Source organism: Alternaria triticimaculans (genome assembly GCF_023758025.1).
Source record: "Alternaria triticimaculans strain BMP 0046 chromosome Unknown scaffold_32, whole genome shotgun sequence".
Lineage (NCBI taxonomy): Eukaryota > Fungi > Ascomycota > Dothideomycetes > Pleosporales > Pleosporaceae > Alternaria > Alternaria triticimaculans.
Genome location: NW_026055989.1, coordinates 12791 through 33766, shown reverse-complemented (window position 1 = coordinate 33766; position 20976 = coordinate 12791). Strand labels below are relative to the sequence as shown.

The following is a 20976-nucleotide window of genomic DNA, read 5'->3' as shown; positions in this document are numbered from 1 at the left end:
TTCTAGAACTGGAACATCGCGCTCGTCTAGAGACGGTGTGGGGGGCAAAATGGTTTGCCACCAAGAGAACAACGGGCTTGCGAGATATGCGGACGCAAAAGAGCTAGATTCTGCAACCGAATCCGCCCGGCTGTTCTTCTGAACACATGATCAGTAGTGTTCTTCCCTTGTACTACCATTCTTGCGTACTTTTCGTGCTGAACCAACTGACAGAAGCTCAGTTCCTGGCTCTTCAACCCGGACGACGTTTTCCAAGAAGTCTAGTAACCCGGTGAGGGTTTCAAAAAGTGATTGAGACTCATTCTCTGAGAGGCGTCGCTCCGGGAAGTTCTTCAGCGTGCTCTTCATGTCGGCCGAGAAACATTGAACGAAGATCTGGACTTCGATCGCCGTGCCACTCGCGCCGCCCTCTTCACTACCACCTGATGTATCTGCCTGCCATGGTAGCGGTAGAGCAAACAATGGCTGCACTGTCTCAAAGACACACCATGCCGATTCCCAATCGCCCGGCCGCACGTACATTGCCACCCCGTGTCGCAGGGAAGTCGCTGATGACGTGCTGTCGCAGAATCGCAGATCAATTAAAAAGTGCACATTGGCGTGCGCGAAAGATAGAATCTGTATGAGCGGAAGTGTTGATAGCAAAAAGAGGTTCAGACGTTTACCTGTACGGCTGGATGATGTTGTGAGCTATGCATGACGCGAGTCTGGGCGGCGAGCATGATTGCGGCGCAGTTTCCCAACAGGTAGTACATGTGACTACCCCACCTTCCTTTCCGAACATGTCTTGAACGATGCGCCGCTTTGAAGGTGACGCCTGAGGCCCAAAAGCAGAATAATCCTTTTCAGTATCCTCGTTACTCAGCATAAGCGACAACAAGATCTTTCCGTGCTTGCCCGTGCGAGAACCTCTTCAAGAAGGTGCCTGCAGCCAGCCTAGCCTCAAACGTCCTGATGCTTACCCGTGTTAATTTACCACGCGCTGCTCGACTGTATGTGCGATTCGAAGTCTAGGCTCGTACCTTCATCTTGGTGATGTACTCACAAAGCGACCCAGAGTGCATACTCATTTCCGCCCATCTCTCCTACCCACTCCACCTTCTCCACCAGGCGCTCAAACTTCAGAAGCTTCTGCGCCAGATGTTGTGAAAGAGGATGCGGGCACGAGCGACCAACAGTAATGATGCGTTGTAACCAACAAGTAGCACAAAAGAGTCATGACTATGAACCACGAGAGTGACTCATCAAAGCTTTAAAAGCAAACGTTGGTTCAATCAAGCATGTCCATTACACGACATGGACAGCACCGAGATTTTCGATCTGGCTAGCGAATGCTACAAGCTCTTTCGAGAGACCTTCCCCGAGGATACGCTACCTCCGGATGCCCAGATGCCACTATACCGCGCCCTTTTCCATTGCCGGTCACGATTCGAGACCTGGGCTGGCTACACGAATGCATTGGAAAACGGCGAGGATTCTTTGGACAAACAACTTGAGTTCAGTCCTGCAGATGACTTGCAGATTGTGGTCAGTATGCTGGAACTGATAAGGCTCAGCTTACAAGAAGGCAAGAGATTGCGTCACATTACCAATTAGTCCGAGACTGACGTAGATAGACTTGGTGTCTGGTTGCGACGCGCATGGAAGAAGTGCAACGCGTACCGAAAAATCCCAAGCTGCGAAGTACGCCGTGCTGCGAGCGATCCCCCCCTCGCTAACACTATCATGCCTAACAGCCATCCATGAGGCTATGGATAGGCTACAACGGGCGTCGGACACAAAACTAAGGGACAAAGACGGCTTCGACAGAGTTGCGGCCGCGGTCGTCAAGGGCGCATACCCTGATCTGCCTGAGACACTAGTCCAACAGCTAGGCTCATCTATCGCACGCAGGCGTGCTCGCTTACTCCGTCAGAGGAAGCATCAGCACGACCTTGATCTCCAACGACAACAGGGTTACGACGCACAGACTGTGGCGGCCGAGGACACCAAAAGTGTTGCGCAGGCACAAGATAAGATGATGGCTGCTCTGGAGAAATTGTCTGTCACCGAGCATCCTGTGTTGGAGCCGAAGAAGCTATCGGATGATGCTTCGACACAGCAGAAGGTCGGGTCTGGCACCACTACAGCATCCTCAGCAGCCCTTTCATATCCACATCCTTACCCGGAACCTCCGACGCCATTAGAAGATGTCGATCACGTCCGGTGCAATTGGTGTTTTGAACAAATCAGAGCTGGGGGCCCTCAGCGTAGAGGATGGTGGGAGTATGTTGTTTTTGAAGGTATCGCGTATTGCGTGGATGCAAGCTTACGATGGGTAGATCGCACTTCGATCAAGACCTACAGCCCTACACATGCATCTCCGAAACATGTCAGAAGCCACCATTGTACTTCTCTAGCATGTACAGATGGCAGGAACACATGAAAGAGATGCACACCACCTATTGGACTGAAAATATCCACAGATCCAAGGTCTGGTACTGCGACCTGCATCTAGACGAGGAAGTACATGTAATGCACGAGACATTCCAAAGTGAAGAATCTCTCCGCCAGCATCTGAAGGATGACCATAGAGATCTTCCGCCGCTGGAGATTGATACTAAGGTCCGACGGAACACTAGGCGCCCATCTCGATCGTGGGATATTTGCTTGTTCTGTGGCTTCGACGCCGGCGCCAAAGTAGATCCGGACAATGAATGTGGAGCAGAGAAGGAGTCGAGCACAAGGTATGCTGGACTTAGAGCGCGGAAGGCTAGAGATATGGCTAGGCTGGTACTTTGGAACCACATTGCCCAGCATCTCAAGAGTCTAGCTTTCATATCGCTGAGATGGTGCGAAGATAAGAAGGTCAATGCCGAGGGGGTTGATGTAAAGACGAATGCTGCGTCGAGGGGAGGATCTAGCGAAGACGAGGAAGCGGCATCGGTGGCGGGGCAGTGAGCCCGGTCGTACGAGGCTGATCAGACAGCCTTCGATATAGTATCACATGAGCACTGAGCATCGATGCCTGCTTGAATATTAATTGCGAAAGTAGAGGTGAAGGAAGATCGCGGTTGACGAACAATTAGGCCGATACGTACGATAGCGCGATTACTCAACATCCCGTTCCGAGGTTCCGAGGAACGCGTTGCGCGTCTTCCCCGCATCGAAGCTAATCATGCAACCAGCACCAACCCTACGAGCTATGCACAACAAGCTTTAGTAGTAGATAACTCACCACCTATATCCACGACAAGATGTGAAGACAAGTGACGACACCGCACCCAACAACCCCCCTCCTCCTCCAACATCACCACAATGTCTAAGAACACCTCCAACAAACCCGTCATCGCCGTCGTAGGCGCAGGCCCAGGCATCGGCGAAGCAGTAGCCCACCGCTTCGCCTCCGAAGGCTTCGTCGTCGCGCTCCTTGCACGTACAGAAGAAGCGCTGCAAACCATGGCCGCGAACATCAATAGCGACGTTGGCACCGGCACAGCACATTACTACATCACAGACCTGCGCATCGAAGACACAGTAACATCATCTTTCAAGCGCATCCGCGAAGAGCTAGGCCCCGTCAATGTACTCGTCTACAACGCCGGCGCGCGCCGCGTAAATGGGCGTTCGCTCATCGATACCACATCAGAGGAATTCGAGAACTTCACCAAGATCAATCTCTTCGGCGCGTTTTGGGCGAGCAAGCTGGTCATTCCTGATATGCTTGCCGCGGGCAAAGGTACCATCCTTTTCACCAGCGCGACAGGCGCGTTGCGCGGTATGCCGGGCCTGGCGTCGTTCTCACCCGGAAAGTTTGGACTGCGCTCGTTGTGTCAGGTGATTACGCGCGAGTATCAGGCGAAGGGTATTCATGCTGTAAACATTATTGTGGATGGGCCGGTTGATGGGAAGTTGATTGGGGGTGTGATGAAGAGGCAGTGGGAGCGGACTGGGCAGACGGACAAGGCAGCCGATGTGGACAGCCATCTTGTTCAACCGAGGGATTTGGCGCATACGTACTGGTTCTTGCATACGCAGCCGAGGAGTACGTGGACGCAGGAGTTGGATGTTAGGGCTATGAAGGAGACGTTGTTTACGAAGCTGTAGTTGGATGGAAAATTGTAGTAGCATTTATCGATGTGTTCTGTCACAAACATCTGAAAGGGTATAAGATTTCATTGTAATGCGACATCTTCACTGCTTATCTACTGCGAATAACGGGCTCGGTATAGCCCCTTTACTGTGTTACAATACTGCGTTGACTAGACCGCGTTGTGGGCTCTGCTGAGGCATCGACTCCAGTCTCTCCCCAAAAGAATGATGTGACATCTTCAAGGCCTACAAGTGAGCTTTCACAGTCTTCTCGGCTTCTTCCGCTTTAGCTTGCTCAGCAAGTACCCTCCGCAGTATCTTGCCCGCATTGCTCTTTGGTATCGCTTCCACAAAGCGGATACCGCCCCTCAACTTCTTGTGCGGCGACACACGCTCGTTAAACCACGATTGTAGCTCTTCCTGCAGCTTCTCATCGCCCTTGTACCCCGCTGCCACAACGACATACGCTCTCGGTAACTCCGTCACCTTCGACTCATCGTACACGCCAATCACGGCGACATCAGCGACCGCCGGGTGACCAATCAAGAGAGCTTCGAGTTGCGCCGGCGCGACCTGGAAGCCATTATACTTGATGAGCTCCTTGACACGGTCGGTGATGTACAGGTTTCCATGTTCATCGAACTTTGCAACATCGCCGGTGTGATACCATCCCTCCGCATCGAAAGCCGCAGCCGTAGCCTGGGTGTTGTTGTAGTACCCTTTGAAAATGTTCGGCCCTTTCAAACACAGCTCACCTTCTTCGCCCATCCCCATCTCCTTTCCTTCACTCACGACCTTGGCTGACATGCTGGGCAACAAGCATCCGGATGTGCCCAACGCCGTGGTCCAGGTTTCGATGCGTTGCACGCTCACGGCTGGTGCGGCTTCAGACATGCCGTAGACTTGGAGTATTTGAGCGCCGAGGCGCTTGTGTATCGCGGTGATGACGTCGACGGGTATTGGGGCGGCAGAGGAATGCAGGTCGCGCAGGGACGTGAGGTTGTACTGGTCGACAATCGGGGCCTTTGCCAGAGCGAGTGCGACGGGCGGAACGATGTAAGCGATGGTGACTTTCTCTTTGTCGACCGTCTTGCAGAATCTCTTGAGGTCAAATCCTGACATGATGTGATTGGTCACGCCGTAGAAGATGGTGTTTAGCAGTAGTGTAGCAATTCCTGCCTTTTATCAGCGCATGTTTGATTGTGAATTTGTTGAACTTACCGTAGATGTGATACATGGGTAGGAAGCCAATACCGGTATCAGTTTTCCAGTTGGTGTTGTAGCCATTTGCCGTCGTAGCCTGAATGCTGTTTGCCACGACGTTCTCATGCGTCAGCATGACACCCTTTGGCTCGCCAGTGGTTCCAGAAGAGTACACCAGGTACGCCAGATCTTCTTTGGGGTCGATTTTGACTCTGTTCATGCTGACTGACGCGCTTTTCAGAGAAGAGAAGTGCCGAACGGATCCCGATGTCTTGTCATCTCCGACCAGGAGTATCCGATCCAGAGGAAGGCCGACTTTCGATGCTGCCTTGCAAGCGACCTCAAGACATGCCGCATTTGTCAACAGTCCTTTGGCTTTCGAAGATGTTAACTGAGACACAAGCTCATCGACGGTGTACATGAAGTTGAAAGGACACACGACACCTCCAGCAAGTAAGGCGCCGAATGTAGCAGGCGCGACATCGATATCATTCGGCGTCATGATTGCCAAAACATCGCCTTTGCGCCATCGCCATTGTTCCTGGAGGCCCTTCCCGAACGTCTCCGCGGTGGACCGTAAATCAGAATATGTAAGCTTTCGACCGCTGGCAACGTCTACGAAGAGCACTGCTATAGTGTTAGACGCCGCTGGATGGATGTATTTCAAGACATACCATGATCATCCGGGTACTCGCGGTCCGGTCGCTCGAGAAAATATGTCCATACATCGACGGCGGGTATGGTAATGGGCGGGTATGACGACTCAATCGGCATTGTTAGCAGTATAAGTATAGCAGGAATGACTGGTTATGGTGCAGCGTTCAGCTCGAAATAGATGTTATATTTCCCATCGACGTGATCGTCATTGAAGTAGCGCGTTCAAACATTAGGGTTTGGTACTTCAATGGCTACGTCCGTAACACTAACGCGTCAGCGGCGATCGCATGTGATTAGTCGTGGGTACCCAAGTCGGCACCGTGAGACCTCGGGAGAAACCATTGACATGGGCCCAGCGCTCCAGTAACGGGCAAAATATCCTCCGCCTATATACAGGCATTTGGGGACTGCGAGAGCATAATATGACGCGATAGCTGTAATCCTGAGCCCCTGTGCTTAGGTACCGGCTCAATTGAGCTCACACAAGCAGTATCGTGAGTTTGGGTGAGAGGCGATCGCCTGTCTCTGCGGATGAAGGGTCATGTCGTAGATTGAGCTGAGGACGCGCACATTAGTGTGTTGTTGCTGATGAAGGTAATATCGAGTTCGGCGGGATCGGACCTCGGGAAGCTGGGAAAGCGCGCCAACCGAAAGCAGACTAGGCGATCATCACGTGGTCCCGGCAGATTTCCGCAAAGTCCGTCTCGCGCAAGCAACACCAAAAGACGACACATTCTTCACATGCACGAAACGACATCACATAAGACATCTGGAACACTGTGAATGCCTTCCTTTCGTTCCCTTCTTCAATCATGAGCCTCCGCTATGACGCCTAGCAGGCCGACGCTCGTCGCATGATCTCCCGACGCGTCAAGCTCCGCGACAGCTCAGCAGCCACGCCAAATAACATCAGAAACATCGCACATAACTTTTGATCTTCCTCCGCCATCCTCATCTCAATATTCCTCGCACAAATACCTTCGCCAAGCCCTGTGTTAATCGCTTTCCAATGCCTTGACGCGTTCCGCCGCAGCCTCTAGCATACGCGAATCTTCTTCGCAGGTGCGCCCTCGTCGACTTCTGCGCCCATGGTCTCCTTCCGCTTTGACTCATTGCGATTGACCGATGCTTCATCGCTATCATCCGTCGCAAACACCTCGCCTTCTTCGTCCGAGCCATTTGGGGCACCGTTACCGTCTTCCGGGGTGGATGCAACGTCTTCTTCAGCGGTCGTCGCATGCTTTGCGAAGGTTTTTAGCACGCGAACGAGTGACATAAGGCCATCATCCCGACCCTTGTTCTCGAATGTCTTGTACTCTGTTGCATAACCACAATACAGGAGAACGAACTTCAGGAGCGCCTTGATATTGAGGGAGAACGGCGAGATCATGCCACTGCCGTTCAGCCTGCCGAATACTCCGTCGCCCTTGATGACCCTTGCGTTCTTGACGTATGTGTTACGGGAAGAGTCTGTCGTCGTTGAATAATACAGGCCCATCTGCTTCCTGATAGCGTTGTTCTCTCGTACTGTGTTGTTGTACCTGGTAGAGGGTTGGTCACGCTCGTCAAGCCAAAGTAAGTCTCCGATCTTCTTAGACTTCTTCTTCACGGCAAAGCCGACCTTGAGCGCGTATTGACCCGGACGGTACTCTCGAACCTCGAACGCCTCAGGAGCTGGGAAAGTGGCCAGCGCATCCGGGCAGGACTGCTGGAGCGATGCGAGTACCTGCTCTTTAGTGAGAACTTCCGAGCCCTCCTTCACGTCGTAACTTGGCTTCCGCACTTCTAAATGTCGAGGCTCGTCGAACCCTATTCCCAAAAATCTAGGATAGCTCATCGTTCGGTTGGTGGCTGGCTTAGGTGATTGGTATGCAGAAAAAGTGTGTGTGGTGTAATGTAGGGAAGATGGGCTACGATGTTATGAGTAGGCTCTGGATATCGAGGTGATGGCGAGTATTTGATCCTATCGAGATCGCGTCCATCCACGTGGTAGTGAAGGCAGACTGAAATGGCGAGCCATCGCTCTCGTCCTATAGGAAGTAAAGCTTCACCCCAACAACAGAATCCTTCCACCGATGTTGAAGGTGCAGCCACTATTCTTTGTCGTCGCAGTCGATCGCCCGAACTACCGGTTTCGCAACCTTCACTATAGCCTCTTTGACAGAGCCACCGACCGCCTCCCAGTGCTCGCCAAGCCAAGTCATATACAAGTCAAGGTCCGTGTGGTGCAGTCCAGGCACCTCATGCAGCAGCTTTCGGACAAAGTCACGAATATCGCCACCTTCACTACTACCGAACAACGCTGCGTGTGCGGCCTGGTACAGCGCAGACTTGGACGTATACTTGCCGTCACCGTCTACTCCAGTGATCTCGACCATTGCGTCGGCGTAGATCTCGCGGTACATCTGTAGCGACAAAGGAGAGTGCGGCGCATCGAGAACTTCGTACCCTGGCATCCAGTCTAATGTCAAGAACTTTGGAAGGGAAGCGTAGCCGAGGCAGCGTGGGGCGATGGAAGCGCGCTCCCAGTCGATGATACCGGTCACCTCGCCTGTTTCGGGATCGCAGAAGACATTCTGGAGGTTGAGGTCGTCGTGACGGAGTACGAAGGTCTCCTCACTATCCCCGGGCTTGACAGATTTCGCGAAAGCGTCGCTTCGAAACAATGCATCCAGGACTCCATGGATGACGCCGGGCCTTCCTTCATGTCCCTCGAACGGCCAGACATCAAGCAGACCATCCGTGTAGAGCTCCAAGCCTGAGTCGTACACTGGCTTCTCAGTAAGAGCCTTTTCAGTGGCCATGTCTTCCGCTATCAGTTCTGGGTCGATATTCCATTCCCAGAGCGAACCAACGGTAGGCTTTCCGTTTGCGTCAACATTGTCAAAGCACAGCGCGCCGATTTTATCAAACTCAAGATGGCGCAGCTCAGCCATGGCTTGAGCCAGCGAACGAAGCATGCGCGAACGTTTCGCCGCCAGTTCCGCGGAAGGAAAGTCGACTGTGTCCCGATCCCAGTCTTTATGAATGGGGTGAGCGTCGTGCCAGACTTCAGAGGCGGATCTGCCTGTGCAGGCCTTCATCAAGATGTAAGGCGCACCTAGCGTGTTGTCCAGCTTGTCGTCATAGGCCACGACCTCAGGGACGGGACACTTGGTGCGCTCGCCAATAAACTCAATAGTGCCAAAATCCGAACGAAGCATATACGCATCCTGCTTCTGCCAGCGAGCAGCGGTGCCGACGCAAGGAATCTTAACCACATATTCACCGTCGTTAGGGCTATTGATAACCCGGTATATGCGGACGAAGTTGTAGCCACCCTCAAATTCGCCGCAGAAGAGATAGTCATCTTCGCAGTACTCGGAACAGGGGTTGAGATGTTGCCAAAGGGTTTTCTGGAAGTTCGAATGGTCAAGCGCACGGAGTGGCTCCCAGTCCGCGCGATCAAGCGCTTCGCCATCAGAGCACGCGCTTGTTAAAGAAGAGGTTACCGAACCGCCCGACTTAGGCGTGGATGATTTATAGTCTTCAACCTCCTCGTCAGATTTGGCACCGCTGGGCGAGACAGCATTTTCGCGCTGGATGAGGGCGACGATTGCGGAGTTGTCATTGCCGCAGGCACGCTCAACTACTTTGAACCAACCTTCTCCACTATCCGTCGTAGTTTCGGGCATAAGCAACCGCTGAGGTAGCTCGGGCAGCGTTTCGATGATGGTGCAGACACCAGAGATAACGTTGAGGCTTGGTAGCAAACGCGCGGCTGTTTGTGAAGCAACGGCTTCGTGCGACACATCTGCTCGCTGTGATACTTGGCTTCTACGATGGCGCGCAAATCGATCGCGGAACTTTTCGTAAGCGATGGATAGTACTGTGGGTAGATCACCATTCCGCTTGCCGGAACGATCGCGGGTTTTGAGATCGTTTACGATGCTCGGCGCAGGCGGTGTCTTGCGAAGCTTGGTCTGAGGGCTGTCCTGAGGGCGCTTGGAGCTGAAGCTGGAGGCCAGACCAGGAAACAAAGATGTTAGACCGAAGTGCATGTTGGCACAGATACTTGGGGATGATTATCGGCTGGAGTTGGCGTGATGTTCGGTCGGTTGGCTGAGTGTCAAACTACCCGTAGTAAGGTAGTGTTTCGGGGTGGAGAGAATATATAGGACTCGAAGAAGTGAGCAACATACACACAAGTCTCACGGACTGGAACCAGCGCCAAAGTGGAGCCCGAGCTTGTCTAGCCCGTGAATTGCGCGGCGTAGTGAATGATGTACATGTTGACAGATGGAAACGAATCACCACGTAGCAAACGCTACGCAAGTATCCTATCCAAGCGAAAGGTTACTTCGAAATGGCTGCAACAGTGACTCGTCGTCGCATATACGATCTCTGCTATGGTCTTCCTTTCGATGTCCAGTGAATTCATGCAGAAATGTCGAGGCAGTTACCTATGTTATTTGAGTCTCCACACTTCAAGCGTATACTAGCACAGATCGTGGCGACGCATGGAATCAGCTCAGCTCAATGAAACGCGTCTACCAGAAGGCAGCCATGTTGTACGAGAATGCCTCGGCGCTGCAAGGATTTCAGTCTCTATACACTCTCGCCGTACTCACTACCGCCCAATATACACCTGCATACAGTTCCAACCTTGATTTAACCCAAAGATTAACCAACATGGTAAAGCTCGCAGGAGGATGGATAGACCTCAACGAGAGATACGGAGAAATGTTCAGAGGCGACTTCAACCCCAACATCTGCAACAAGAACACCCTCAAAGTCTTGGGCTTGACACACCATTGCAAGGACTGCAAGGTTGGTACACACTGCGGTATTCTCTGCACCCCCTGTCCACTCTGACTGACCGCCGATCAAGGCGCCCCCACAGAAGAAGTGCTTTTGGCAACTACATTTCGGTCTGTATAGTAACAAGCGCGGCCATAAAAGGAGCTGACGAATCCAAAAGCGTTCTGCGACGAATGCGGCGAGCGCTTCACGGTCTGGTCCAGGGGATGTGGTAAACATCCTTACAGCCACGGCTACAACATTATCTTCAAGGCCGTACGTGATGACTGGCCGGCCTCGGAGATAGAGCGACTACTGGCAACAAGTGGTAGTATCCAGGACGAGGGCCTCGCAGATCTAATCGACAACGATGGCGCCTCCCCCGATCCAGACCCCGAGGACGACGATGTTGCTGAGCTCGCTGGAATGGTCGCAGACGCCGATGTCAGTACGAACAGCGAAGCCATCGAAAACGCTACCTCTCCCCAGACGACCCCAGTGTCTGAAGCCGACCCCAACGTCCAAGTTGAACAAAGTGTCGCGTCGTCTCGCCCTGTCCCCATAGGCAAGACTTCCAAAATGTCGCAATGGCTTCCCACTGGGCTCAAGGGTAAAGGCGCCAAGGGCATGAGACAAGCGCGTGCGGCGACCGGAAGAAAGATACGTCGAGATACAGAAGCTGCTGTGCAGGCCGAGATAGCTGCGGATGAACGCGTGAAAGATGCGCAGAGAGCCAAGAGAGCCGCCGACGTAGCCAAGAAAGCAGAGCAAGAGAAGATGCGGATGGGGAGAACTGGCCATAAGAAGAAGTAGGTTTTGCTTGGCCGCCTCGTTCAAGTTGTGCAATTACAGTTGAATTGGGAGTCTAGGGCATGGGCGATGACGCTGCTCGGCGTTTGTTTCGCGCGTATGGGATATGTAGGAGACGACATGAATTGAGATAATGATACGTATTATGCGCATGTATTCAGAACCAGCTGTGATGCTACCAGTACGATCAGCCATCTGAATCGCAAAAGAACACTACAACGCGACTTACAATACTCCATATCGCATTGCCACTCAGCTTCCACCACCCATAACCTTGGTCAAGCTCATGGGCAGGAAATTGCCAAGCCCAAGACCACCCCCCTCCATGCCACGCAGCACCTTGCGCATCGCAGTGCCACTTTCCCCCTTAGAACCCGACCCGTATACAAACTCCGCTACCATCCTTAGCTGCATAGGCGCCTTATCATCGCCGTAGTGGCTGATCATCTCAGCCTTTGTGACCTTCTTCCGCACATCGTTCCATTCGCCGCTCTCAGCGAACTTCTCGCACTCCTGCCGGTGTTCGGCGTTCCACCACGGAGGTAGCAGACCCCGCCGAGTCTCAGCCAAGTCAAGGAACTTCCGGAATGGCTCGATGCTTGAAGACTTGCCCGTATAGATGCTGTTCGGTGTGGGTTTATTCTCCAGCTTGTTATCGTCTTCGGATCGCATGCGGAAGGAGTCGATGAGGAGTCTGTAGACATCCTTTTCAGGGCGGTCGTGGAGGTATTTTCCGTCGTCTAATCGTGTAAACGGATTCGGTACGTGCTTCTCGAGGGTCTTCATGCGAGGCGCGGCGTAATTGGAGCTGTGTTCGGTTTTGGGTGGGAAACCATCGTAGGCATTGGCATTGGCTTGCGCTTGCTGGGCGCAGATCTTCTTGTGGTTCTTCCAGTCATCTTTCTGGCAGTCGCGGCTGCAGTATGGTGTTGTCTTGCACTTAGCGCACCGCTGAAGTGTGCCTTTCTCGGTATCAGCCTCGGCTTTGTTGCATCGGGCGCAGTTGGACGGCATCTCGCTCTCGCTCGTGCTCGTGGTGCTGGTTTCTTTGGATCCGAACGGATTTGGGACGAATAGCCAGACGAATACTGCAATGAGTACCCAGACAAGCGTTGAAGGCATGATGAAGTGTACGGCACGTTGACGAGCTGGATTAATATATTGAAAGAGGGGGAATTCGGTCCGTAGAGAAGACGCCCACAATGTGAAAGCAAAATCTCGCGATCAACGTCATCGTCCTAAAACACGCTAAGGAATTAAAGTGGGGTCGAAGATTCCATCCCGCCGCTCCACGTTCCCGCCACGTACTCACGTGCTCTGGCGTACACGTGCTTCTACAGCCACGTGCCTCAGCTCCTTCTGAGCAGCATAAAATTCGCAGTATCTCAATCTTTCTAATCTTTCGTTCTTGAAAATGAGTACTTCGTGATTGATGGGCGGTGTAACACTCCCGAAAAAAGCAAATGGAATATTCGAGGCGTGGCGCATGCGGGACGAGCAGCTCCGAAACACGCATCGTCGGCGCCCGCGTGATCATATGTGCCTTCTCATCATCCATCCAGACATTTTATACCATGACGAAGGCTCCTCTCATGTCACGATCAGCATCTCAACACATCGCGGTTGCGGGATGCCATCCTTACGTATAGAAGCATGTGCGGGGATAGACGATGAGAGGCCGGATGCGGGGAAGCTACACGCGTCTATCTCCCCACTTACGACGTAGTTAACGGTCGATAACGATTACAAGAGCGCGACGACTGGATGTGTGTACATTCAAGGAACGCCTGATTGCCATTCATTCCATATAAATGGCCATCTTTTTCCGCAGAAATCTGGCGAGATAGCAGAGTTCCATGCTACCCTTGAAGCACACACACCACATCCAGCAACAACATCATGCAAAACCCATCCGTAGTCTTGTATGGGCCGAAGAATGCAAAGATCGAAGATATCGCAGTGCCAGAGGTCATTGACCCCCACGATGTGATTGTTCGCATCAATTATGTTGGAGTTTGCGGAAGCGATGTAAGATCACCCATCATCATGCCACACCCCATCAACCATCTAACCAAACACTCAGGTCCATTTCTGGCACCACGGCGGCATCGGCAAAATGATAAACCCCTCCACCGGCATCGTAATGGGCCACGAAGCCTCCGGCACCATCCACTCCGTCGGCCCATCCGTCAAAAGCGTCAAACCGGGAGATCGCGTAGCTATCGAACCAGGCATACCATGTCGTATTTGCAAAGCGTGCAAATCTGGGGTGTACAACATGTGTCGCGACATTCGTTTTGCTGCGGCGCCAGGGCCGCCTGATACGCAAGGTACGCTGTCGAAGTACTTCCGCAGCGCGGAGGACTTTGTGTACAAGATTCCCGATAAGATGGGGTTGGATGAGGCGGTGCTTGTTGAGCCGCTTGCGGTTGCTGTGCATGCGGTCAAATTGGGTGATGTGAAGCCTGGCGAGACGGTTGTAGTGATGGGTAGCGGGACGATCGGATTGTTTTGCGCGGCGGTCGCGCGTCAGTTCGGTGCGCATCGCATCATCATTGTCGATATCCTGGAAAAGAAACTAGAGTTTGCAGCGAGCTACTTGAAGTGCGAGACCTTCCGTTCGTCCCTCGACGCAAGTCCAGAAGACAACGCCGATGCGCTACTCAAGAAGTTCGACCTTGTTGAGTATGGCATCGACACGACTGGCGGTCTTGTCGACACAGTCATCGAAGCTTCCGGTGCGACAACGAGTATCGACATGGGCATCAATCTTGTGCGCCCAGGTGGGAAGTATGTCCAGACCGGGCTTGGGAAGCCGAAGATCGAGTTCCCGATTGTGGCCATGGGCCAGAAAGAACTCATGGTGAGGGGGTGCTTCCGATACGGTGCAGGGGATTACGAGCTTGCGGTGGGTTTCTTGGAGAAGGGACTGATCGATGTGAAGCCGTTGATTAGTTCGGTGACCCCGTTTGAGAAGGCGACCGACGCATGGGAACAGACTTCAAGAGGAGAGGGTATCAAAAATTTGATTCGAGGGGTGGAGGGCTGATGGTTAATGTGGCTCAAGAGAAAGAAATTTCTTCTCAATCCATCTGCAACACGACTTTAACAACCAAGCGTCTGTCCTTGCTTCGTCGAGCGTGCGTTGTCCATCCTCCAGACACATTTTGCCCACATCTTCAAATTTCTCCATGTGTGGTACACGCACTCAGTATCACGGTCCAAACAACAGCCCACCTTGCTATTGGGGATATCTGGGCGACGCTCGATTTTCTTAACAAGCCTTCTCAATGTCGTTCCTTCATGTGCAAAGTTCAATGAATCCGCGTGGCTCCATCGAAACCCCAACGGTGGAGCGACCAAGTCTACCAGGTTTGCGTATCCATCAATCCAGAATACCGGGCAGGCTTGTCGAGCATTCTTCTTCCAGTGTTTTGGACAGACCTGGTCGAGCATGTCCGTGAGATAGAGGAACATGCTCATCTTAAGTCTCCCATATGTAGTATAGTGGGTATCGTGGTGTACATTGTCGCCTCTAGTGTGCTGAAGCTCGACAGCAACACAGATCTCGTCTACCTCAGTACCGTCATGAGTAGTTCCCTTCAGATTGAGCAACCCGTTCATGTTGATGCGAACATCTGTGGGGTTAGTGGCGCGGGTGAGTGCCACTTGGACTAAGATCGTTGGTAGTGCGGACGTCGAATACAGGCTTTGAGAGGCGATCAGTTCCACCAGATGATTCCGATGCCCGCCTTCGCGGACCCCCACCTCAGCGTCATATCTTCTCACCAAATCCGCGTCGCTGTAGTCACTGACCCTCTCTTTAGCCGTAAGCTCTATGACCACCGGCATGTATTGACTAACAGCTTGAACTAAAGATTCCCGGAGTGTGGCAGAAACATTGAAAACATTCCGATGGAAATTGAGTTTCCGGGCGGAATTTATGGGAAGCCGAAGACGATCTTCCGCGGTGATTGCATAAGCACAGATCATGCCTTGCACATCGTCAGGAAGATCCGTAAGTGAATTGACTGGCCTCGCGGCGGACCATCTGACCACGCCAGACGCTGGGTGGATAGAAAAAGAACGATGAACACTTCGCGATCCTGTGTAGTACTGGACCTGGCCGTCTTTGCTGACACGGTGCATAGTGACTGACGAGAGAAGCAATTCTGAGTTGGAAAGGCGTCGAAGATCTAACGTTTCATCCTTGGCAAGAGCCGCGAACGCCTTGTTCAGTCGGACAGTGCCTGCTACGATATCCGCAGGACTCGTGCTGTTGGGATGCATGCTTCCGGGACATTTGAATAGGGGTCTAGGGTGGGCGAAGGTAATGCTACAGCGTGGTAGGTCTCCGTTCCAGACTATCCGTAGTAACGGCAGTAGGTTTTGGTTCATTTCGGCCTTGCCACATCCAAAACTGCAGACAGTCGAGATGTCGATCACTACCTTTTTTATCAACCTCATCTGAGAGCCAAGTGAGGTGAGCCAAATTGGCGCATAGTTGATCTGGTGGTAGTCATCCCGGTCGCTGGCTTGACACCGCCTGATTGCTTCGCGGTCACACCTCTGACCAACTCTGGTAACGAGGAAGGTGTTGTTGGCGTACAAGATGCCAACCGTTTCGTGATACATCTGGCGACAAGACTTCAGCAGGCCGATCCCAAGAGATGCTTCATGCCTGAACCCCTGCGCTTCTTTCCATTCAGAGTCTTGCCTCTTCTGCCAATTCTTCAGGCTGCGGGGAACATGCCTGCCCTTCCGAGAACCATAGCCCACTCTGTCATCTTCTGAGCTGTCATCGGCGAAAGACTCATCGTCTGCACGAATCTCATAAGGCCGTCGGTCGTAGTAGAAGTCGGAGTTATGAATGCGTATTCCAGGTCGTCGTGGCAGCACGAACACGTTTTCGTTGATGGTGTTGCGTACCTCCGCCGGTAGCGTCAGGAAGGACAGCGCGGACGGATCTAGAGGAGCCGAACAGCCTTTTGGAATTTCCATGGCAGTGTATGGAAAGATGTGTGCGAAACGATATTGACGAGAAAAATGGGTGTTGCGAGGCAAGACAGAGCTGATGGCGGTCTGAAGACAACTGGAAAGGGCGGCACGGTATTCAAGCTAGGCTGTTATAGGTTAGCAAGGAAACGCGAAACTCACGCGTGCAAACTTCCAGCGATGGCTCATGATGCTGCTAATGTCATTGATGCTACTCTTTGTCCATACCTAGCTATCACCGCATTCTCCGCCAGTTCTTGCAGACCACATCAGCACCAGTATCACGCCAAGGTTACCGCGCTTCTCCGATGGCGCGTCCAGAACTCCTGATGTCCCGCATTCTCCCCGGAGCATAGACCCACTCACAACCTTGGAATCCTTCAACGCCTCATCTTCTTTAGCGCATCATCAAGACTGCCCCAACCGACCTCCACACACCGCCTCAAATCGTCCCAAGCATGTATCAAGCACTCGTCGCGCCTATCTATCGGACACGCAAAGTCCATCAGCTCTGCGCGCCGCCGAATGACATCAGCCACCGAAGCAAGTTTCAACTTCTGGCCTCCCGAAAAGCCACGCACAGCATTGCTGCTCACGTCGGACTTCCATTTGGTTGCTCTTGTGCAACGAAACTCGTGCGGTTTCTCAATACATTTGAGGATGGCGCCGAAGCCGTTGATGCGTATGTTGGGTGTGTAATGTTGGCGCTCACGAGCATAGATGCTGTCGCGGAGGAGGTCGGTGAAGAAGAGGAAGACGGCTTGTCTTAGCTTCTCTATCGGTACTTCGCAGCATGCCCTCTCGTTTCCTTCGTTGTCCTTTATAATGATCTTGATGGTCGACCACATATTGGCTTTGAGTATGGACATGCTGCTCAGGAAGCGCACGAGACCTCTCATGTTAATCTTAACATCATCGAGACCTTTTTCGTCGCCCAATATGAAGTTGAGGTTGATGCTCTGGCCGCTGGTAAGCCCAAATTCGCCCCTGGCGATGTAGCTGATAGTTGTGTTGTTGATGGCCTCCGGCCAGAGCAGGGCGTCGAGTGCGCTAAATCTCTTGAAACTCGTCTCGGCTTCCTGACTGGTCATTGAGAGGGTTAACGAATACCCTGGTCGGATGAGAGACTTCACCGAACAGGGGACCAGACTGAGAAGGGTGAGATCAAGTCCGTGTGTAACATGCGCAGTCAGATCCACGACGATGCCTTCGGGCCCAAGTGCTGCATATCGAGCGATGATCTGTCGAATCGATCTAGGCAGGTCTGCGCGGGATTTTATCGGCTTCTTTGGGTTCCAGGAGACTTCTGCTCCTTTACTCAGAACAGTGAAGAACCTCAGCCCCGAGCGTTTGTACTTGACAAAGTGCCATTCAGATCGCGATCTTCCCACTCGTTTAAATTCAATCACGACACTCTTTAACGATCGCGAAACACGCCTTAGTCCAAGCATATCTTCTTTCCCGAGAGTATGTAAAAGAGTGTTGAGATCTTCGGGGACCGCTGTAGGGTCACTTGTACCATGAATATGCGCAGAAAGCGCTCTTCCTGTAGACTCAAAGACTATCTCGCATTTGGCTTCCGGGTGCGCCCACATGATGCGAAGGAGGGGGAGGACATCGAAATCGGCCGCCCACCGGCAATGGGATGGACACATGGCATCCGTGTCTATGACCACCTTGCGCAGGAAGCGGTAGTGATCTCCAATAGAACTCATCCATCGAGCAGAGTAGTTCAGTTGGTTGTATCTTTCGTTCGTGTAAAACATTGGTTCATACCATGCACGATATGCGTTTGTAAGATAGCTGATATCGTGTCTGTCGGTGCGTCGAGTGAAAGCGAACGTGTTGTGCCCGTAGAGCACTCCACCTGCCTCGGAACAAATCTGGCGACAAGATCTGAGTATACCGAGTCCATCCGAAAGGCCGTCGACAAATTCTGCTTTCAAAAATTGCAGATCCTTCGCGTCGTTGTCCATAGCTGCTGCCCATGCTTGACGGTCGCGTTCGTAATGGGAGATGCCTTCATATCGGCAGGTTTCGCACCGACAGGATCTCAGCTCGACATCGTCGTAGTCGTCTAGGTCCGGTGCTCGTGGAAGGAAGGCGTCGGCGTTATGTAAGAAGACGGGACCATCATTCTTGAAAAGCAGCTCGTAAACGGCGTTTCGTATCTCGGCAGGCAATTCTAAGAAGGAAGGTTTGCTCGGGTTGGCAGGGTGAGAAGTGGCTTGCATAGGCTCCACGATTGTCGCATTGTGCGATGTAAAACTGGCCATCGCAGGCGTCGATGAGACGCTTGAAGCTGAATACTGAGTTATGAAGACATCAGAAAATATTTGGAACCCAGCAGTCGTGGAATCATCGTCGCTACCGCACTAGGATGTGGATACCAACCGCGGAAAACCCACAATCTACCCACGAGCTCGATATTATGGTGCGTTGGTTTCGCCTAGCATTATCCGAATTGCAAAATTTATGGCTAGTGTAGCAAATGAAATTCGTAGAAACATCTGGTATACCACATTCCAAGAGAACGCGTATCGCATCGACTGCTGTGATATTGTCCAATACCGCTATGTAAGGGGAGTACGCACGCCCTATCTGTCTCAGCACTGGACCGAGAGGCAATCAATCTTGGTAGAGATGCACTGTCATGCACAAAACCTCCTGCTCGCGGAAACACAGATAAAACACGAGGATTGAAAGCCAACGTTGGGGCATGATGGGGTATATTTACGAGCGGAATCAGAACGTGGTAACTCCGCAAAGATGACTAGTATTTGGATTGAGCGATGCTGTACAGGACTAGTCTCTGAACTATCTTCGTTTTGGTCGCCCTCAAGAGGCCAATTGCTGTTATGATGTAACGGATGTACACGCGAAAACCCATATAAGACGCTCAGAATGGTCGCTACTTAGGTAAGCTTTAACCTTGTAAGAAGTCAGGTCCAGCAAGCATATATCCTCTAGTACTTTCTATACGTCTGTCTATCACTCCAATCAGAACTAACGTCCAAGACCTCCTGTGCATATCGCATCTCAACGTATGCAGCTTCCATATATCCGAGACTCGCCACAACGTTAGGAAAGTCATACATGTACACTTGGTAGTATCTTGCCCGAGTCTTGCGCGACGGTTGTGTGGTATAGCCACGAGAATATGGTTTGCGGTCGAAGTCCGCCGTCCAGAAGTGCTGCAGAAACATTTGCAGAAAGAGTTTTATATTCGCCTTTCCGTAATGTACGAGTTCGGTGTACCAGCTTTGATCGGAGAAAGACGGAATCTTAGACTTGACGACCTCGTGTCTTTGGTAGAGATATTCAAAATACAGCGTCTCGAGTTGCGATAGTTTGAGCAAGCCCTGGGCTAGAGATTGCCATGAGCCATCCGTCAGAGAAACGGATGAGAAGCGGACGTCCTTCAGGGTTTTGGTGTGCCGCTTAACGAAGCGGCGGAGCCTGCTTCCACTCACGTAGGCCTTTTTCATAGAGAAATAGGTCAGGTGAGGAAAGTTCGCGGTCACAATATGCTTGAACACCGCGTCGCATCCGTCGCAGAGCCTTAGCATGGGCATCTTATCGCATCCAACGATTTCAAGATGGGTGATCTCGTTATATGCTGCAAGAAATCCGGAGAACTCTCGATAGCTTGGCTGATATCCTTTGAAGTGGTAGCCCTGGTTGCCGACCTGTCTTTCCTTCTTCTTTGCCAGCTTCCTATCGAGCGGCGTCCCACTCTTAAAAGCCGAGTCGGGCGCTTTGATGATCAGACCTTTGGTATATGGCGCGCATTCCTCTGGGGAATTTGTAACCCTACGATAGTCTGATATGACGACAGGCTGCGCTAGCACCTCGAAGATTGCGATCTCGCGTGGAAACTCACTTGCTGCTAGAGCAGCGGGAACAAGACCGTACAAGTTGCGCCCGTGAACGGTAATCTCCGATAGCGCAGGGGCGTCTTTCAAGTTCCGAAAACATTGCGCGAGAAGGTGTACCGTCTCGCTAGACTCCAAAGACGTCGTTATATCGTCGAAGATCTGCCCTCGAAACGCGGCTTTAGCCTAAGGCGTGGGAAATTGGCGTCAGTAAGTGTGTCATATGTAGTTGGTACGCGGAGATCCCTCACCCAATCAGCCGTCAAGTAGTCTGGCGAAGCTTCCTTCTCATAGGGAGACTTGAGTATCAATGTTCGGATCCGCTTGGAGAAGTCGGGGATCTTGGTGATGTGAAGGAGGGCGCAGAGCCCGTTATGGCTGACTTCGATGTCTAGCTGCTCCAAAAGTAGCCCGTATCTCACCGACGCGTCGTACATGGTCTTCGAGTACAACTCTCGACAAGTTATACGAAGTGGTAGGAACTCCTCATCGTTGCAGTAATGAGTGAAGCCACCGCGTTCATCCTGGATCATTCCAAGATGACGGCAGATTCTGCTGATGATCTCGGCGGGTAGTGATGATAACG

The 20976-nt window shown here is 52.2% G+C and overlaps 9 protein-coding genes across 9 annotated transcripts; 4 read left to right on the top strand and 5 right to left on the bottom strand.

Annotated features, from left to right (window-relative positions):
- Window positions 1-1296: 1296 nt before the first annotated feature.
- Window positions 1297-2940, top strand: J4E78_010425 (uncharacterized protein; the record flags this gene model as incomplete). The annotated part of the gene is made up of 4 exons (XM_049371003.1): window positions 1297-1527; window positions 1617-1683; window positions 1737-2112; window positions 2466-2940. 4 exons carry the CDS (start codon window positions 1297-1299, stop codon window positions 2938-2940), a joined length of 1149 nt encoding a protein of 382 aa, XP_049217262.1.
- A 357-nt stretch (window positions 2941-3297) lies between these two features.
- On the top strand, window positions 3298-4086 carry J4E78_010424 (uncharacterized protein; the record flags this gene model as incomplete). Its single annotated transcript, XM_049371002.1, has 1 exon — window positions 3298-4086. One exon carries the CDS (start codon window positions 3298-3300, stop codon window positions 4084-4086), a length of 789 nt encoding a protein of 262 aa, XP_049217261.1.
- A 231-nt stretch (window positions 4087-4317) lies between these two features.
- Window positions 4318-6331, bottom strand: J4E78_010423 (uncharacterized protein; the record flags this gene model as incomplete). The annotated part of the gene is made up of 4 exons (XM_049371001.1): window positions 4318-5246; window positions 5293-5901; window positions 5949-6036; window positions 6326-6331. The coding sequence occupies 4 exons, from the start codon at window positions 6329-6331 to the stop codon at window positions 4318-4320; spliced, it is 1632 nt and encodes a 543-aa protein (XP_049217260.1).
- Window positions 6332-6967: 636 nt separating this feature from the next.
- On the bottom strand, window positions 6968-9971 carry J4E78_010422 (uncharacterized protein; the record flags this gene model as incomplete). Its single annotated transcript, XM_049371000.1, has 2 exons — window positions 6968-7786; window positions 8061-9971. 2 exons carry the CDS (start codon window positions 9969-9971, stop codon window positions 6968-6970), a joined length of 2730 nt encoding a protein of 909 aa, XP_049217259.1.
- A 478-nt stretch (window positions 9972-10449) lies between these two features.
- Window positions 10450-11523, top strand: J4E78_010421 (uncharacterized protein; the record flags this gene model as incomplete). Its single annotated transcript, XM_049370999.1, has 2 exons — window positions 10450-10740; window positions 10873-11523. The coding sequence occupies 2 exons, from the start codon at window positions 10450-10452 to the stop codon at window positions 11521-11523; spliced, it is 942 nt and encodes a 313-aa protein (XP_049217258.1).
- Window positions 11524-11772: 249 nt separating this feature from the next.
- On the bottom strand, window positions 11773-12642 carry J4E78_010420 (uncharacterized protein; the record flags this gene model as incomplete). Its single annotated transcript, XM_049370998.1, has 1 exon — window positions 11773-12642. The coding sequence occupies one exon, from the start codon at window positions 12640-12642 to the stop codon at window positions 11773-11775; it is 870 nt and encodes a 289-aa protein (XP_049217257.1).
- A 777-nt stretch (window positions 12643-13419) lies between these two features.
- Window positions 13420-14569, top strand: J4E78_010419 (uncharacterized protein; the record flags this gene model as incomplete). Its single annotated transcript, XM_049370997.1, has 2 exons — window positions 13420-13548; window positions 13604-14569. 2 exons carry the CDS (start codon window positions 13420-13422, stop codon window positions 14567-14569), a joined length of 1095 nt encoding a protein of 364 aa, XP_049217256.1.
- A 2326-nt stretch (window positions 14570-16895) lies between these two features.
- Window positions 16896-17606, bottom strand: J4E78_010418 (uncharacterized protein; the record flags this gene model as incomplete). The annotated part of the gene is made up of 1 exon (XM_049370996.1): window positions 16896-17606. One exon carries the CDS (start codon window positions 17604-17606, stop codon window positions 16896-16898), a length of 711 nt encoding a protein of 236 aa, XP_049217255.1.
- Window positions 17607-19481: 1875 nt separating this feature from the next.
- On the bottom strand, window positions 19482-20880 carry J4E78_010417 (uncharacterized protein; the record flags this gene model as incomplete). Its single annotated transcript, XM_049370995.1, has 3 exons — window positions 19482-20522; window positions 20642-20844; window positions 20874-20880. The coding sequence occupies 3 exons, from the start codon at window positions 20878-20880 to the stop codon at window positions 19482-19484; spliced, it is 1251 nt and encodes a 416-aa protein (XP_049217254.1).
- Between the last annotated feature and the right edge of the window lie 96 nt (window positions 20881-20976).